Consider the following 20,195-nt stretch of genomic DNA (forward strand, 5'->3'; position numbering starts at 1 on the left):
TTAAAATCAGAATTTACATCCGGCTTTATCTCCAGGAAGCAAAATCATACTCTGAGTAAATGTTTATCCAAAAAAACCGATCACAGAATACTGCATGCCAAAATATCTCGCACATACTTCTCAGAGAAAACTGAAAGTGCCTCATCAAGCAAATCTGAAAAGATCGCCGAACCGTGCGTTCATAAAGAAGCAAGACATGCCAAAACATAATCACAACTGTCGTTTTCTTGGGCGCAATAACTGGCCAAAGCTCAGTATTTACGGCAGCACCATTAGATGTAAAACAGGGAATCATTTTTTTTATATTATAAAAACTGTCAAAAGTATTTAATGCAGTATGCGGGGATTGGGTAGGCGTGGCGTTTGCTTTGGAACAGAAAATTAAAAAAAAAACTATTTACTGCTGGATCATTCTACAAATATCCAACTTCCAAAACAAAACAGTATTCAGAGGGTCGTTGCAGAACATTTTCGCTTCTGCTAACTTTTTTCAATTACATTATACCTACACGAGTAGGAACAATCACACTTAAACTTTGTAATCCGCAATAGCATCGGAAACTTATTGGATTCGTCTTATGGGAACCCTCACACTATGCAAAGTGGATCAGGAATAATATAAAGCAGATTTTTTTGTGTCATTGTTAATTTTGGATGCAAGTTATGTTTACACTGTTCATTATAAATGTACAATATATAGCAGATGACTGTGAAGTTAAGCTTGATTGAAGCCATCAACTTGAATTTACGACATATAACCTAGAATAATCTTAGTCATTATATTGTTTAGTGCACATTACTTGGCACTTTTGCACAGATGTGCACGGGAACAATGACCATGATACACATTTGTATCAGATCATGCACACGTATTCAAATCATTCTTATGACTTAAAAAGCATAGAGAACAGATCTAACACAGGCTATTTAAAAATAAATATTTGCTTAAATATCGCTCCCTGTGTAAGTGTTGACTAGTCCGTTAGCCACTTCTGTATCTGTCTGACTCTCTTATCTTAGAAGTAATGGGGAGAGTGTACTGGGGTTATTGGGATTTGCATTGGTCGAAAGTACGACGGCACAGAGGGTCAATGGAAATTTAAAATGGGAATGGCACTTGGAGGTCCATGAACGGTACTGGACATTCGGGACAAATAGGAATAGTGTCACAAGTGGCCGACCTCAATCGGGCGGAAATTTAGTAACATTGTTCCATTTGATCTCAATACGTACTACTGTAGGTAGGTATGGAAAATGCTCCATTTGATCTCAATACCTACTGTAGATAGTATTGGAAAATGCTATGTTAAGTCTGACCATAGGGTTTATAGGGACACATGGATTTTATAGGGTCAAAAGTGTTTATGGGGTCAGCATGCACAAATAGACAAGCACTTATACAACACAAAAAAGACAAACGATTGTTTGTCAAGACTCAAATATTATATCTTTTTGAGACATAGGAATGGCCCTGAAAGGGCCATTGGGGTTTGTCAACTAAAGACAGTTAACATCCTGAACATCGCACTGATCTTCTACTCTTCCTCGAACTTCGCCTGAGAGTAGGACCGTACATCAAAATGACTCTTTTCCAACAACATTGCTTCTCCACATAAATCCTTCTCTTCCAAACAGCCGTATCTGTTATCTTCATGATAGCTAATGATGATTTTACATGCACAGGGTAGTCCGGGCTGAACATTCTCCCCCAAAGTATGGCAAATGCATCAACGATTGTCCGCATCATGTAATGAGAACAGGTAAATTCATGAAGAACGCCGCTGGTATCTAAAGTCCAAGGGCAGATCGAAACCGATAGAAATGTTTCACCAATCCAAACAAGCGTACGACATAGAGTAAGAGCATGGTGTCTCTATCCCAATCAGAAGAGATATGCGTGTGACGTCATATGCAGTATATATATAGGTGCGCTAGCGTCCGTGCGCAGTGAATCGATGTGACATAGTTAGGACATGGTGAAACTAAGAAGATAAAGTATTGCGGTGCAGCTGCGATGGCGATGAAGTATGATGGTATTTCAATCAACCACAGCACCACAATCATACTTCCAGAAGAGAATGACTTTAACTGTGATTTGGTCGAATTTCTTTTCCCTTTGCGAGAAGTTATACCGGTACCAGCATCTTCAACGCGTATTCCTTGCTTTCCTTGGGTAGCGGTAGCAAGTATCATGACTTTTATCTTGAAAGGAGGATTAGTCCGTCTCTGAAGTAAACTCCCTTTAAAGCTCTGACCAGATGCTCTGTCTGTGTTGGTGCTTCCATCTTGATTGTTTGAGAGATGAATGAATGCTCCTAGGCAAGGCAATATCCCTATATATACGGTTCCGTTGCGTGTAAAACCTAGTCAAATGAAATTTTACAATCAATATGAAAAGATCGCACTATTTCAATGAGGGAGAAGAAAAAAATAGTAAGAGGCCAGGAGCTGAAGTTTTGGCTCATATCCATGCCAGCGAAATTGAGGACCACATCAGTGAGCCTAAATAAACACATTTTCCCCGTCTGCCCTCGGACCAAGAGAGTCTACCTCCAACGAAAGTCGAGCAATAGCACCCGAAAAGTATTACTAAATTTGAGAGACGGAAGAACGTTCCTCCAGTAAATTTATAACAACGGCTAATACTTACACGGTGAAGTTTAAACAGTTCATGTCCGAAATAACGCTAGAGTAAACAGACTGTTTCATTGTCGAATTTTGGGATTCCGTGTTAGCTACACAGTAACGATAATGCCAAGCTAAAGAAGACCATTGTTTGAAACCCTCCATTTATCACGACAGCTTGAAGTACCCCGTCTGGATCAAATTTAGAAGACCTGCAGAATTGACACTTTCTAAAGTCATCGATAGGATTCAACTCGTTCAGCAATCCAATTACAAGATTCACATCACCAAAAAGTTGCATGACAGTTGCTTAGATTGTGCTCTATTGTGGACTTATACGCATTAATTATACCAAAGGGCACGTTTCTTCTGGGAAGGAACGTTGTCATATTTGTCTCCGAATCGTGGACTTTGGAAGAAGCATGCTACATTCAAAAATACAAATTGAAACAGGAGGATGAAAAGACAAAAGGGAATTTCATCTTGTTTTCGAATGCATACAAGAGACCGGCATTGACATTCCTAATTTCTGCTTGGATCAACGAGCATGCGCGACGTGCATCCAATAACCTATGTTTTTCATTTCCCCACTGTAGCAAGATTTCTTTAGAACGTGACCAAATATTTCGAGGACCTAACATCAGTTAGGAGATCGTGTCCTGTACTTTGACACGGACAATTACATCTACATCCTTTGCCCTGATCATCCTCACAAATATATCGAAGGATACCGTTTATTGCCATGGACTTACTATTCACCCAACACAAGATTCTGAGTTTTGCTAGCGAGGGTCAAAAACGGAGACAGAAAAATCTCAACGGTTCGAATAAATCTTGCAATGTCACCAGAAAACATTGTACTTAAAAGCTAAACTGACTCTGAAAGATTTCAAGACCAAGATAAAAAGCCAATCATCACTAATACCCCCAATGACGAATACAGAAACGGCCACGCGGATATAAGAGGAAGACGACGCACGAGAAGTCTTTCGAACACCGTCGGCTCCCACCCCTAGTAATATTGCAGTGTACTTGTTGACCTCTTCCACCACTCCCCAATGAGAAGAATGTCGCCACCACCCCCGGCCCCGTCTCCAGTTGTACGTCGGACACGTCAAGCAGTTTCAAAACCACACGGAACCACGATTAGCATCTTCTTGAAGAGCCCTGATGGTGAATCGTTTAGCTAGCATTTATTACTATCCTGCCCATCCTTTGGGTTACGCAGGATTTGAAAAAAAAAACGTATAGTACTGCGAATCCCAATTGCAAAATATCCGTTTTCCCCTGATGCAACGATGGTTGCAAGAATAAGCCACGTACACGTTGTACAAAATTATTCGACCTAAAGATTCCAGAAGATGAACCAAAGTGGAGGAAAATCCGTGGTCAAGAGCATGACGATTTAGCCGATGTCCCTCATTTGGCCACGTGCAATCGCAGTTAGAAATATTTATTTTCTGTCATCGACGTCTTTTCCAAATTTGCTTGGGTCTTTGACTTCCAAATTGAGCTCTGGGTTAGTGCGAGCCTTAACACTGGTATTGACACAAAGCGCTCGCCACCGTCTTTGATGGCTAACAAAGTCACCGAATCTGTGAACCAAGCATATGAAACACTGAAGAAAAGATACGTCGGCTTTTTCACCATGGAGGATCCCAAAACCAAAGCCAGCGTCCTGGATCGTATGAAACGCGCCTTGAAAGAATGCATGTGGAAATACTTTATGCATGTGGAAATACTTTATGCATCAACACACAATCAATCACATCAACGTATTGCCATGTTTGGGCCAAAGAAATGACACCCGACAACAAAGTGACCGTATTAAAGCGATTGTTTGTAACGTGCCCTACTATCCCCAAGAAACGTTGCTTGTTAACGACGGGATATTCCGCGCGCATTGGAAAAACCAAACACGCTTTCGACAAAGGTTATTTACGGAACTTAGACCACCTAATTGTTTCGCTTCACTGCACGAGTGCGTGGCCCCCACCATTCCATCTATAATTGGTAGATATGAAAGACGAAGTGTTAAAATGAACAATATACCTGCCCGATCTACAATGAGTGAACCAAAATGAATACGACGTGTACGACATCGAAAAGATTTTCGATCGAAGAACCCGTAAACGTGACAAAAACAACCTCTGTGAGTGTGGTACGGATAATTTATGCCTAAAACGCAAAATTGTCTGATTCTGCCAAATATTTGCAGTGTATTGTGTCAACGGAGCCGCCATTGCCAATTTGAGTTTGTAACAAGGCGACAAACAATTGTGGACCATTTTATTCAGCGGTTGCATCGGTTACCTCAAACCCAATCCTTCCCTAAAATATTCCAGTCATAAAGGTCCCCTTTCTGCCAACGCCAATCACCCCCAAAGCAACAACAACAACCCTCGTTTGGTACAACTGGAAACTCATTCTCTTTTGACATCGAGTAACTCCTCGCAGAGCAGATTCCTCGAATTGTCAATAAAATAATATTTTTTATAACTTTTCCCAGTGGCAGTTCCATGGATGTGTTTCAGAAAAACAACTTGTGGTGTTTCACGGTCAAATTACCTCATGCTTTTCAATTGGATCACAAAGCGCATTGACGATCATTCATCTCACAGAAGTCCAAAATGTCAGTGGTTATTAATCAAGGTTTTCCGTCGAATTTCCGAAGGAACAAGTGCAAAAACACTTGGATACAAACGATCCTTGGTTTTATGAATCCAAAAGACCAGCGCCAGTCAATACTAAATTGTGCATCTAAACCATTAAAAATCATGCAGCTATCATTTAAACACTCAATATCTGGGGTTAACGATTGCCACTTTTGTATGCCCTGGGCAAAACGAAACGAAGTGTCCTGACTCAGTATTATAAAGTAGTTCGTCCCTTGCATACGATTTTTTTCAGATGCCAAAATGTCGTGCATCAAGTTTTTTTCCCAGCTTATTAGATATTTTCGGTGGAAACCTTAAAATGATCCCGAATTTCAATGATATCAACAACAACGATCGATTTTACATGTCCTTTAATTACTTTATCGAACTGAACGAAGGAATGAATTTGATCTTTGTGTACTCTGACGTGGTGGAGTATAATGTGGTTGGAAACACAGCTGCTCCATTACTGGAAGACATTCCTTTCACAGTGTATTCTGCCGTCGCATACCTACGAGGAAGGTAGAAACACATACAATGTTCATTGTGGATTTTTTTTTATCCTCGTTATTGTGCCTTTCAGCAGGTTGTCAAAAGTGGTATTAAAAAAGATCCGGGACAAAATATATTCCATTCTCGCAAGAAAAAGTCACGGTGAAGCTATATTTTTGAAAACGATCCTCAAGCGAATTGTAAGTAATGTACACTGTGTACCAACGACGACATGGTTTAGAAGATATCCTGCAATATGCGTTCCATTCGGTGAGCTCCGTCATAAAACCGATGGTGACACGAGCATTTTAAAGATGCCGCTTTGACGCAAGGGAAAAATTAATTTCTCTAAAATGTCCCAGAGAATCATTCTTGAGAACAGTCAAAAATGTCTCGAGTCATATTGGAAAAAAAACAAACATTAGGCTATAACACTATAACGCTGAACGTTGATGACCGAGGCACAACTTCCTAGTTCACGCCACACCAGTGGCAAGGCAGAAATTCCTACACCCCCAGCTCATAAACACGTTCCGCGAATGACTATGAAAAAAAATAACAGGCAGATAATTAAACATCGTTGATTACTAAACAAAATAATGCATCGAGATTCGTGCGAATGTTGCAAGTCAGAACTGGATCTGTCCGGCATGTCATCCACCATGACGACGATGCAAGAAACCAAAAGGGGTAGAATTTTATCTTCCCTTGTCTTTGACGACCTACGCCCCATCGAATGTGAAAGAACAGACAGACAGAAGATTACATCGATCTGATTATCCATTACTTGCACTTCTGAGTCAAATTGGTTGATTCGAAAAGCACCGATCTAGAAGCCGACGACATAATAGCTACCGTCAACAATTTCAAGCAATCTGGTCAGCAGCAGCATGGATATTTACCCTTCACAGCCTACTTAGAAAATTGCATGACGTACGGAAAAGAAGCAAAAAACACCCATCTGGATGCTTGTGTGACCTGGAAGCCTGACACGCCAGGCGAGTCTAAGAATTTAGCCCTGACAGAAATAAAGACATTGACAATGTGGGATTTAACGACCGTCAAAAAATGTCGCGGTTTGGATATGATAAAGCGTTTGCATTTGGACATTTGCTAGCTGGACAAGTATTTGTCAAACGGATTGGATGTCCGCCTAAGATTGAATTGAAGCGGTACTGCCTTCCATTTGAAGGCTGATACTATGGAGTAGAAAACTATCATCCAAGACGCCCAACTCTACGTGCGCCATTAAGAAGTGTTTGTCTTTGTGTTTGTATAAGTATTTTTCTGTTTGTATATGCTGATCACATACACACTTTTGACCCTTTTAAACCCATGTGTCCCTAAAAGCCCTATGGTCACATATGGTCACATTAGCATAGCATTTTCCATACCTACCTACAGCAGCCAGTATTGAGGTCAATTCAAACACTGTTACTAAGTTCCATCTCGACTGAGGTCAGCCACTTGCAACACTGTTCCAATTTTTTCCCGATTGTCTAGTACCGCTACGTAGCTCATTTTCATTTTCCTTTGACTCATAGTGTAATTCCCCTGTTAAATACCCATTGACCTCCAAATCCCTTTCGTATTGTCGACCACTGGAAATCCCACTTACCCCAGTCTCCATATTATCCTATTTTATATATATATATATATATATATATATATATATATATATATATATATATATATATATATATATATATATATATATATATATATTTCTGGACCCATGATTGTAAGACTGACCTGAAACTGATAGCATACATAGAACATGAATTACTTTAAAGAATGCAAACCTACTTGTATGACTTCCATCACCAAAAAATAACTTGAAATGTTTAATTTACTTGACAGAGTTTGTCAATTCTTTTGACTTACACATGGTTTGAAGTCCTTGCCTGTTGTCAATGATTGTGGTTTCACTGTTAAGGGCGCTGGCAATTTACAGTCTCTACCCTTAACAACAATTGTCACATGCGTCGTTTTGGATATCTTAATCAGTGTGAATAAAGTCTGGATGATCATGGAAAGGAAATAATCTTAATTTTTCTGAACCAGAACGATAATTTCTACAGAGCTACATTTTATAGCAAACACCCACGGTAGAGAAATGAAGGAAACTTTGAAGAGTTAGCTCCCTCCTACAATGCATACGTTAATGCATTCAGTTGTAACGTCACTCTTAATCTATGTATGTATAATTGTATGTGGTATAAGTGAAATATATGTACGATATCAACCCTCTATCTTCGTGAGGCCATTTTTAGTATAATTGCATGTGTGTCTCTCTCTCTGTCTCTGACTCTCTCTCTCTCTCACACTCACTCTCTTTATCTCTCTCTTTTTCTTTCTCTCTCTCTCTTTCCTTCTCTCTTTCTATCTTTATATATATATATATATATATATATATATATATATATATATATATATATATATATATATATATATATATATATCAACATCGTTACTCTCTGTATCATTTGTCTGGGATAGTATGCTTCTCATATGTTCCCTGAAGTACCAATTTCAATGTTTATTAGCTAAAGGTCAAATAAGTAAGGTCAGAACCAATTAACGAAACCTTATCGCCATGGAGATTTTGGACTTCAACGTTGATTAAAATTGTAGGGCATGTTTTAAGGTAGGTGTGACATGTACATATATCTACAACTTTCACGTAATGTCATACGAATGAAGAATATGTCAGTATTGAAGAAGGAGCCTGACATATGTGTTATTAAGATGAAGAATGTCTAAACGACTTTCTAGCAAAGAGGTCGTTTCTCTTTCCTTCGCTTTAGATATAGATTTATATTTATGCTGATTATATCTCGCATTGTAGGGGCGATTCCAGGAGTCAGTGATGGCATTGTTACCCGACAAGCGTGTATTATGTCTTTTTATGATCTATGTGAGGTGCAGAGGACGATAGAGGTGCGGAATTGTGTAACACATATGATTTACAAATTATTGCCAACAACAAAGACTAGCGCGTATTGTTTCGGTAAGTAATTTCTTTAAATTACGTCAAGGCATTGTCTCGTTTTTCCCCGTTTCCTTTACATTTGTTCTGAAATTTAAAGAAACAAATAAGTTGTACTTACTCTGAACATATGCTTAAGCACTTATAACTAAGCGTAATTTAGCATAATTTTAATTGAATCTTAGCTATTTAATATTTGTGTTAGATGTGTTTTGTCCAAGAAGATAATGTTAACTTTTTGTCATTGTTTCCTTAGATGTTAAAAGGTTTACAAGTAAAAAAGTTAACCAAATACAGAAAAATACTACTTTCACATGTTTGTATAATACTTTTCCTCCCTAAAAGATTTAGCATCCTGGTTGTTGAATAACTAGACAAGTAACTCTAATGCAATGAATATATGAATACAAAGTATAGAGTATGAAAATATTGTCTAACGAATGTTCTTTTCTGCGCAAAGTTGAAATCCCTAGGAAAACCTCACACTTTATGCTATGTACTTTTGCTTGGAATTTTAATGTTCTGGCCAATTATAAGATATAAAATTGCCATATCTCTGATAATGAGCGTACGCTATTATCGGTAGCAATTTTAATCATACTTCGTAACTACCTTATACAATAAACAATTTACCTTAACATTTGACTGACTTGAACGTCCAAGAGAGTAAAACGTCTGAAATTGTCACTATTTTCTGTCAGAATAATGTTAATTAATGATTTTGTAAAGTACCAGTCGTTAAAATTAGACATGTATTTTTGGAAATAATCTCGAAGTTCAGGAATTGAATATTTCACAAAGAAGTAACTGTATGAGTTTGATCGATCTTGGAATACGTAATATAGCAAAGAACATGAGTCAGGAACGTTGCATCAGCTTGAATATCTTAGAATGATGCGTTGCTAAAACATGCAAAAGATAATCCTTGAAAACAATAGAAAGTTGGTTTAATTTCATGCCTAGTTTAGTGTATCATTTTCGTAAACACATATTAAAATGCAGAAATATTTATTATACTTATTCCCCTTAACGCAAAATTCTACGATGTACTACACACATAGCAATGAATGGTATAAGTAAAGTCATTACAGATCACATATATTCATAGATTTAGGTATATCTAAACAAATTATGGCGTATTTGGTAGAAGTTATTCTACTCGAAATCATTGCCCAGTAGAAAAAAAGATTTAAAGTAATTTTACTCTGTATAACCTACACACCAAAGAATGTATGCATTTTCTAAATAATAATTTTACAAATAATATCTGACTTTTTAAGCTTGCCCAAGAAACATGTTTGTTTTTAAACTAAATTGTCGCCTTGATGGCAATTTATTGAAAGTCTTTGGTATTGATGCCTGTCGAATACCTTTTATCCCATCCTCACAAACTAATTTGCTCGACTTCATTCGGCATTTGGGGCTGTCATCCAGGCATAGCGAGTAGATGTACCTACTGATACTACCGAGCAATTATTTCTTTACATTGTTGCATGACACATTTGCTGAACATTTCTGTCATCATGTTTAAGTGTGGGTATATGATAAACCTGACCAGAAGTGTACCATGAGCCAGTGGTTCTTCCGGGGATTTCCTCGTTTGTTTCTGCATTGTGCGTCATTTGCCTATGCGTAGGAACAAACAGTTCAATATCATTTATCCACACAAAATACGTGTCAATAAATTTCACAAATTTACAAGTAATATAGACAATTAAAACAACATATGTACGTCTTAAGACGAAAGCCCCAGATATTTTTTTGCTTTAATGTAACTATCAATCTCTCAGTATTGAACTCAAGTAACTTAGAGTAGTTCACTTAAATGTATCGACAAGCGATAAACAATATTGCTTTAAATATTTATTGATGATTTTGATAAATATTTGCAAATGTTGATCAAGATATCTATGCATTTTGTTTGCAACATAGATTAAATTGATCTGCATAGATACTTAAACGAATCAACAATTATACGTTTCATACACTTTTCCCCAAAAAGGAACTATACTTTCACATGTTTGTGACACAGTTATGAGAAATGAAGGGACTTCCAAGGACAATATTGTCTTAAAAAATGTCTTAAATTCTGATTATATGTTTTCATTTTGGAAACATTACATATTGCTTAGAATTTACCCCGGTTTTCGTTTCGAAGAAAGCAAATGTCAATATATCAACTATTTAGGATTGTCGCTTGCTTCCAGTTGAAAAACCTTAAATGACTTGAAGTGCTTTCAATCTCAACGAGATGTCTGCACTGAATAAATACTGAAACTGTATTGTTGTTTTCAGACGCTCTTCCAGAGGTACCCGGTATGTATGACGTAAACGTATCCATTCTCTTTTAGAAGCTTAGTTGATTTTATGTTTGCTTTGATGTTTATGATGTGTTGATTATAAGATTATTAACTATTTTGCGAAGATTATAGAATTCGTATACTCTTGAAATTCTTTCAAACGTAGCGTTCACGAATGGGACCATTGAACTTCGTATAAATGTTCCATTATATATATATATATATATATATATATATATATATATATATATATATATATATATATATATATATATATATATATATATATATATATATATATATATATATATATATATATTGCATTAGTTACGAAACTGATGGATTTATTCCGTGTGTTCTTTGCAATTTTGGACTACTATGTTAAATTAATCCGTAAATTTGTAATGTAAAGCTTTGTTGCAGCATGGTAACGAGATAGTTATCATCTGACAGTGTGTTGACACACCAACATTATCTCCAGTTAAATAGTTTCAAAAAACAAATTCAAATGAGCGACGTCTAAACAGATTGGTTCCTTAATAATGATGAAACAGAACATTATGTGCTGACTGAGCGCGTAGAGTGTGTTCTTGTACGTGTATTTACAAGGTATCGGGTACCGAGTTTCCTAGGAAATATGTCAAAAAATCGTCAAATGAGTAACATATACACCCGATGAAGATTTGGTTTTTGCAGAGTATGAACGTGAATGCATGATCCGAATTCCAAGTTTGACACAAGGAGCTTTGCAATATATTTCCCGGAGAAGACTGTTTAAGACAAAACGATAAGAAAGATATTTTAAAATTTAATAGTTTCACCAATATATACAACGCTACGATATCACCCTTTTTTATTAAAACGAACACGTTAGTTCACGGGTTAATATAGTTAAGAAAAAACAACACAAACACACAAAATTTAGACCAGGATATACAGGTTCAACGCTGTGTCCTTGGGCAATGTACTTTGCGAAAATTGCCTCGGTTCGAAATAAATTATATTCATTGCTGATTTAGAGAATTTCAATACCAAACGAAAAACAGCTACACCACATCCATTATGAAGGTGTAATTTACCTAGAGCAATGGACCTTATGACCGCCACAAGAAAGCTTTAAAACAATCTATTTGAACCCAACACAGATTGATAACCAAATATAAAATTGTCATCGCAATATTAGAATTGCAATAAACAATGTTACTCAGATACGTTTCCTACAGATATGCAATAAATTGGATTTTATGCTTGCAATTGAGTGTCTACCGTTACCAAATATGCACAATTTATAAAAGAACATGATGCCATAAAATATACTGGCAACAGGTTTGGTAATGTTCTTATTTTTGCTAAATGTGTTATTCATAATCGATGCAAATAACAAATATTGTGTCTGTTTTCACGTGATATTGTTTTTCCATTGATTAAATAGATTTCGTATTATATCAAATTAGCATCTTTGTCAGATGCTAAATTTAATATCAGTTCATTTCACAATTTTCATTATTATTCTTAATCAAAAACGACAAAATACAGTTATTTTTATACTTTCTTCTAAGTGATGGATGATGCTCCAGATTTCAAACCTACGTCGGCTGTTGTCACACCTAACCTTCGCTTCGAAAAAGACGAGAAAGAACGAAATATTCCAAGGCTAGACTTTTCCTGCAAATTCACCGAGAATCCGAGCGAAACATTGTTTTACACAGTACTATGGTAGGCATAAATAAACTTATTTTTCACGTACTAAGTCCTATACAATGTATATCAAAAGCAAAGATAAATCCTGGAACAAAAGCAGTTATTATGATACACAGAGAGCACAATATTGAACATTATACGTATTATAACCATTAATGAGTATAGCTTTAAAATAAAAAGCTATATTGAATTGGTGTAAGATTAAATAATATTGCCCATTGCGAATCTTATGCAGGTGTTACGACTCTATGGTGTTGACCTTAGTAAGAAAAAATGAAGCCTTGATGTTTTGTAACATTCAGTACATAATTTAATTCTCTAAGTTACAAAGGAAAAATTTAAGTGTAACGTACAGAATTGTGAATTAAATCCCAAATAATTCTATATGTTCTATTACAAGTCCAAAAGTACAGAATGTTCCAGTTAATTTCAATCTGGAATGTACTGATATGCCAATAGTCCTGATTGTGCTGAATTGCAAATAGCATTGCAGCTTGAGAAATATATAATCCAAAATATCTCTGAATGAATTCTCAGAATCAAAAGAAAATGTTCTTGTCCAAAAAGTAAATGAGCACTTTGTAATTGCAATAATATTTTATAATAATAAGTCCTGTCAAATTATATCTGGACACATCTAAAAGTGATTTTACAAAGGCTGATATTAATATATATATATATATATATATATATATATATATATATATATATATATATATATATATATATATATATATATATATATATATATATATGACCAGCATACGGGTCAAATGTTTGCTCCTAGAACATTCTAAATTTTGTAAATATGGCTAGACCTCGGACTCAGATATCAGTAAACAAAACATTTATTACTTCGAAAGAAGACAAAAATCAGGTGGAGATAGAACTTCACAGGCAAGAACTAAGGTCCTTAATTCAAATCCAAGTAAACATGTTGTTTACAAATGATCTTTGTCTTAGAATATAATCTACAGTGATGAATAAAAGTTAGCTATCTAAATATGTTGTTCACAAACTCTAAATATGCGGCTTACAAATGACAATTAGCTACGTATTACATCATGGATACATGTTGAGCACACAATATAGAGATAGATAACGGTTGAATCCTCTGAAGTAAATATGTTAATAGCGATAATAATGTTTAAGTAGTGACGTTGAGGATGAGGACAAATGTTTCCGATATTAGTCATGATGCTAACAATGACGACAGCAGCACTTACGACCATGACTTAATTTATATATCTTTATCAATATTGAATAATATGATTTGTGGGATTTTTGTCCAATGGATAACATATAGTCAAACAGAGTATATAAAGATATGACAAAAATGAGCAAAAATGGAATCTCTTCAGAATGAATAATTATCTAATGTCATTGCATATAAGTCCCTAAATTCTTGTTTGAATCATTATAACTTGCAACATATGCTGCTCCCCTCCCCTTTTATTCAAGGCATACCACAACTGACAAGAATTGTGGCCCGATACATACGTTAGACTATGTATAAATTGCAATCCCATGACATATTCTAGTATACTACGCTTGTTACAGTTTATACACAAAATTACAATAGTATAATCAGATTATTAAAGCTGAACAGATAAGATAGATTTAAAGTTAGCATGAGTAGTAAGTAGGGATACTAGACGTACAATGGGAATTAGCATTACAGACCCCCCTGGGTCAATATACGTACAAGGGAAATTTAACATGGCGAAAATTCGTGGGTCAATATACGTACAAGGGAAATTTAACATGGCGAAAAATCGTGGGTCAATATACCTACAAGGGGAATTTAACATGGTAATAAATCGTGGGTCACTTTACGTACAAGGCGAATTTAACATGGGGAATAGAGTTTGGGTTTGTTTAGGGACAAAGGCAATTGAACATGGGATTTTTTTTTTTTTAAATTTTTAAAAAAAGGGTAGGCAATTGAAAAGTCATTCTCTTTTCGAGAAATATGGCTGGCCCTGAAAAGGGCCTTTGGGTTTATGTTAATGTATTCATTAACATAAAGGGCACCGCATTGATCTTCTTCTTGTCCTTAGGCTGAGTCTCACTGTTGGTCCGTAAATCAGCACTCTTTTGAGGCATCCTTGTCTTTCTACGTAGATCCTACGTATCTACAGACTGGTGTTTGTCCTGTGGACAACGGTCCACTTGGATCAGACATACATGAACATGTCCGTCCTGAACATCATGGAAGACACAAGCGTAGAAGATTGCACATCGGTCCACATCTTGAAGCGACGAGAACAGGTGAATCAATGCAGTGAAGTGCGCTTATTTATAGGTAGAGGAAGGATTGAAACGGATTGAGTTCATTCACCAATCCGAACACGCGTTACAAAATTCAGTCAGCCCGCATCCAATCCGAAGAGAATAGTCTGTGACGTCACGTGGTCTATATAGATTCGCTAGCGCTTGTGTACAGTCAATCTATGCGACAGCGATTCAACATGACGGAAACTCAGAAAACGATCCATTGGGTGCACCAGCAGGGGAGACCGCCCAAGGGAACCCGGACTTACTTTCAGAAGAGGTGAAATGGGATTTTGTGGATTTTCTCTCCTCGCAAGAATTTGTTCCGGAACCTTCGTTACCTTCTTCATTACCGCAAGTGGAGAATTTTAGACAGAGACAGAAAGAGGAATTGGAGAAATTTATACAACGACAAAAGGAAGCGGAACAAGCTTTTCTCCTACAGCAGCAAGAAGAAGAGGTAAGAAAAAAACAACAGCAGCAACAGCAAGAAGTAGAAGCAAAGAAACAAGAGGGTGAAAATCAAACGGGCACGGTACTGTTGGACATTTTAGCGGAGTTAAGATGTCTGAAACAAATGTATCAGACTTCTTTATTACGACCGAAGAGAATACGACCTTCCCGAGCTAAACACGTTAACCCTGTGACTTAGCCTACCGTACCACCCTTAGTGATTTCAACCCAATCATCATCATCAACACTACGCAGTCCAGAAGTAGGCCTTGGCCGTGGCAAAGGCTTAAGGCAGTTAAAGTTGATTGCTTAAACTCACCCCTACACCTAAATAAAAAGGCCCTTTTCAGGGCCACCCACATTTCTCGAAAAGAGATAGCCTTTCAATTTGCCAATCACTCAAAAAATAACAAAAAAAAAACCAACCCCATTTTACCCCGTATAGTACGTGTCTTTGTATGAGTGCGTGAGTGTACGTTCTTATTTTAAAATCAAAACTCAAAGACACTTACCTTATATCATTAATTCATCTTTTATGAATATTTACAATCCAATTCACAATTCACAACACAACACTTTAATTAAAAGTTCATTGACTTCTTCTTTCTCCTTGTTTAGTCTCTCTGTTTTTTAAATTTCTTCACCGTCACACTCTTTTCCTCTTCTTCCTCCTCGCTTTCTTCCCTTTTTCTTTTCTTCTCCTGTTTCTTTTTCTTCACCTGTCTGCTTTCTTCCTCTGAAAAATCCCTCTCTTCTTCCGAAGAATCCCTCTCTTCTTCTGAAGAATTTCTCTTTTCTTCCGACTCCTCTTGTTTCTTTTTGGGGCAATCTGGAGACCATTGTCCTTTTTCTTTGCAATAATAACAGGTATCTTGACTTTTGTCTTTTTTAGCCCCTGTTTTTGTTCTTTTTTGACGGTTTGGACACTCTGAAGACCAATGCCCTTTCTTCTGACAGATATAGCAAGTATCTTGACTTTTATCTCGAAAGGAAGGAGAGTAGTCCGTAGGCTGGTCTGAAGAGAAATTTCTAATGACCCCTCGCAAAGCTCTGACGAAACGTTCGATTTGGTTAGTCTCTTCCATCGTTGTGCTCGGCTTGAGAGTGAAATGAATAGTGAAACGACAAGACACACACCCTTTTATATACGCTGGTCTGCCATGACTATAAATTAGTCTATGGTGTTTAAACTTGAGTCATTTGACGTTTTGCACTCAAGATGAAACGATCCTATTCATTCGAGAAGAAAGAAGAAGAAGAAAGTAAGAGGCAGAAACGTGATCTATCGCCTCGTACCAGCGCTGAAATTTTGGCACAAATTCATGCCAGTGACTTTGAAGAGGACATGAGTGAACCAGAATTCGAACCCTCTAAACCAAGTTCACCACCCTTAGTCAACCCTGACAAATACTATTCCATTCGAGAGACGGAAAAGCGCTCCTCTAGAAAATTTAGAACCACGGCTTACAAATACACAGTGAAGTTTAAAGATTTCAAGGCTGAAGTACCCTTAGAGAAAGCAGAAGTGTTTATCACTGGGGTGTGGGATTCTTTGCTCACTGCACTCAAGCGACAATGTCAACCCAAAGAAGACGATCGCTTGAGACTTTCCATACAACACGACGGTTTGAAATCCCTTGTTTGGATCGAGTTTAGCACCCCTGCAGAATTGACCGCTTCCAAAGTCATGGACAAGATTCAACACGTGCAACAATCTAATGACCAGTTTGACATCACCGATGGAAAAGCCACATTGGACATGACCCACGTCTCTCCTCCTCAAGGGACCGGACGGAAAAAGATGTTATTGGTGAACGAGCTTCGCAGCATAAAGCGTAGCCTTGTCCAAATTCACAATCCTCATGACCAGATGTGTTTAGCCCGTGCCATCGTGGTGGGACGAACCTATGCCAACAAGAACGACACGGTAGAATGGAAAAGAACCTGGAACACTATTCAACATTCCTATCGAGCCAAACAACGAAACGAAGCAGAACTCCTGTTGCAACAAGCTGGCCTGTCTAAAGACACACCCTGTGGCATTCCTGAGATGCAAAAATTGCAAAATGTCCTAGCTCCACGCTACACCTTGAAAGTGCACTCTCAAGAAGTGCGTGGGCCTCTGTTGTTTCGAGGCCAAGATTTTAAGGACGGAAAATACATTCATGTTTATTATCACGATGAACATTTCGATACCATTACCACCATCACCGGATTCCTGGGATACGGTTATTATTGTGAGAAATGTGATTATGGTTATAACAATCGAGAGCAACACAAGCATTGTGGAATGAAATGTCCAGGATGTTTGGCCTCTCCACCCTGTCTGAGCGAAGAACCAGTGCCTTGTTCAACTTGTCTGCGCACGTTTTTCAGCCCTGCCTGTTACCAACAACATTTGAAAACACAAGGTTTAGAGAAGAAATGTGCTTGTCAACTCCTGAAAATGTGCCCTACCTGTGGACAAGGCATATGTACCAATACTGCCAAGGCACACGTATGTCGAGGAAAGAAAAAATGTCACATTTGTCACCACATCGTGGACTTCGAACACCAATGCTACGTGCAAAAATACCAACCCCCACCAGAGAAAGAGGACGGTCACAAGAAGAAAGGCAATTTCATCTTGTTCGATTTCGATTGCATGCAAGAGACCGGCATTCACATCCCTAATTTCTGCGTGGCTCATCGAGCGTGCGAGAAGTGCATTCAAGAACTTATCTTCAGTCATTGCCCTCACTGCAGCAAGATTCCTGGAGGGCGTGAAAAAATCTTTCGGGGACCGAACACGTTAGCCGATTTTGCCCAATGGGTCTTAGACCCCATCGACAAGACGTGGAGCCAAGAGGACATCGAACGTTACGGAGATTGTCATCGTCATGTCACGGTGATGTCTCACAATTTCTCCGGATACGATGGACAGTTTCTTTTGAGATACTATACGGAATATGGCACCGAACGTCCTAAAGTCACTTTGAACGGAGCCAAAATCATTTTCATGCAAGTGGGACAAGTGCAGTTTAAAGATTCGATGAGCTATTTGGCCATGCCTTTGAGTGGAATGCCTAAAACGTTTGGAATGACAGAAATGGCTAAAGGGTACTTTCCACACTTTTTCAATACGGAAGCCAATCAACACGCCGTTCTACCCCATTTACCTGAGGCTCACTATTACGACCCCGACAACATGCGTACCGAACAACGAGAAGCTTTCTACGCTTGGTACCTGAGCCCTGAGCAAACTCCTGCCCATGTCACTCAACCCTCATCGAAACGAACCTGTGAAAGACGAATACTGCGACTTTGAAAATCGTCTTCAATCGTTCAAAGGAAAATGGCCTAAGTATCTGGGAGGACCGACCCCCGAAGAATTAGCCAGAGCCGGATTTTTCTACTTGGGCGAAGGAGATAAAGTCAAGTGCTTCAGTTGCCGTGTGTCACTTCACCACTGGGAATCGCAAGATTCGGCCTACCTAGAACATGCTCGATGGTCACCGAATTGTCATTACTTACCCTTAGTGGGACCGAGACATTGAAGTAACTTACCATAATCTGTTCATCGATACTTTACAAGAGAACATTCGTGCTTTGCCTGTGGAGTTGAGAGAACGCATTTACCGAGAGCTGGTCAAAATACAAGTGAAACGTAAAGAACAATTGCATCCGTTACGTCACCGGTGTTTGAACCACTGGTACCTGAAGGCTATACAAGGATTGATTCAAATGAAAGTGTTCCATTGGACAGACATTGATCAACGATCCCCTGGTTTTAAAAAGGATTGGTTTGTTATGGACGATTCTATATACAACATCATTGTAAACTTACTACATCGAATTCCAGAGGAAGAGTTAACGAATTACCAACTTCTTGAACACAATGTCAACTTAGTGAAAGAGGAAACTTCTGAACGAATTGTAATGTGTAGATTAGTGACTAAACGATTTAAATTCGACACTGAAGTAAAACCATGTTTGTGCAAAGAGTACATTTCTTGTGTCAGACCAAAGAGGATTTAGTATGACCTATTCATGGATACTTTGCTAGAGAACATTCGTGCTTTGCCTGTGGAGTTGAGAGAACGCATTTACCGAGAACTGATCAAAATACAAGTGAAACGCAAACTCAAAGTTATTCATCCGTTTTTAAATTATGCTCTGTTCCAAAGTACAAGAAGACTGATTATGAGTGGATATTACATCAGGCACAAAGTTAAACGAGGCTATTGGCCACCACCCAAGGATTCCAAAAACAGTGTATATACTTATGGATACTTTACAAGAGAACATTTTGGGCTTGCCTGAGGAGTTGAGAGAAAGGATTTACCGAGAGCTGTATTGCTTCCGAGACAAAGAGACTATAAAATTAGGCTGCCATGCCACGGATTATGTCACATATTATTGAACAGATTCCGTGGAAGGAACTCAACGACCATATTCAAACCGTGGATCATTACCATCGATTATTACAAGAACTGTATCCATTCAATTTGGGACGACAAGTGGTGTGTGTCTTAGTGACTTGTTTTCTGGGATTTCGTTTAAGAGCCGATTCTTTGTGGACTCTTTACGATCAGTACTTACCACCTCAATGGCCTTAAATGGTCACGAAAAACTCCTTTTGCTCAAAGCCTTGCGTTTTCATCTGGATACTTCTCGACCTCAACAGGAAAAAAAGATTCGTCAACTTTTAGCTACCCAAGACGC

General features: G+C 37.8%; 1 protein-coding gene across 1 annotated transcript in view; it reads left to right on the forward strand.

The window, feature by feature from the left end:
- The window catches only part of LOC149800389 (von Willebrand factor D and EGF domain-containing protein-like), a 56,922-nt gene that overhangs the window by 4,662 nt on the left and 32,065 nt on the right, over positions 1-20,195 (forward strand). Inside the window, exons 4-6 of the mRNA XM_089958413.1 lie at positions 8,623-8,784; positions 11,059-11,079; positions 12,623-12,779. Of these exons, the coding sequence (XP_089814539.1) occupies positions 8,623-8,784; positions 11,059-11,079; positions 12,623-12,779 (340 nt within the window). The remainder of the gene's footprint in view (positions 1-8,622; positions 8,785-11,058; positions 11,080-12,622; positions 12,780-20,195) is intronic.

This window comes from Sinohyriopsis cumingii, chromosome 5 (genome assembly GCF_028554795.1).
Source record: "Sinohyriopsis cumingii isolate HCF-2022 chromosome 5, ASM2855479v2, whole genome shotgun sequence".
NCBI lineage: Eukaryota > Metazoa > Mollusca > Bivalvia > Unionida > Unionidae > Sinohyriopsis > Sinohyriopsis cumingii.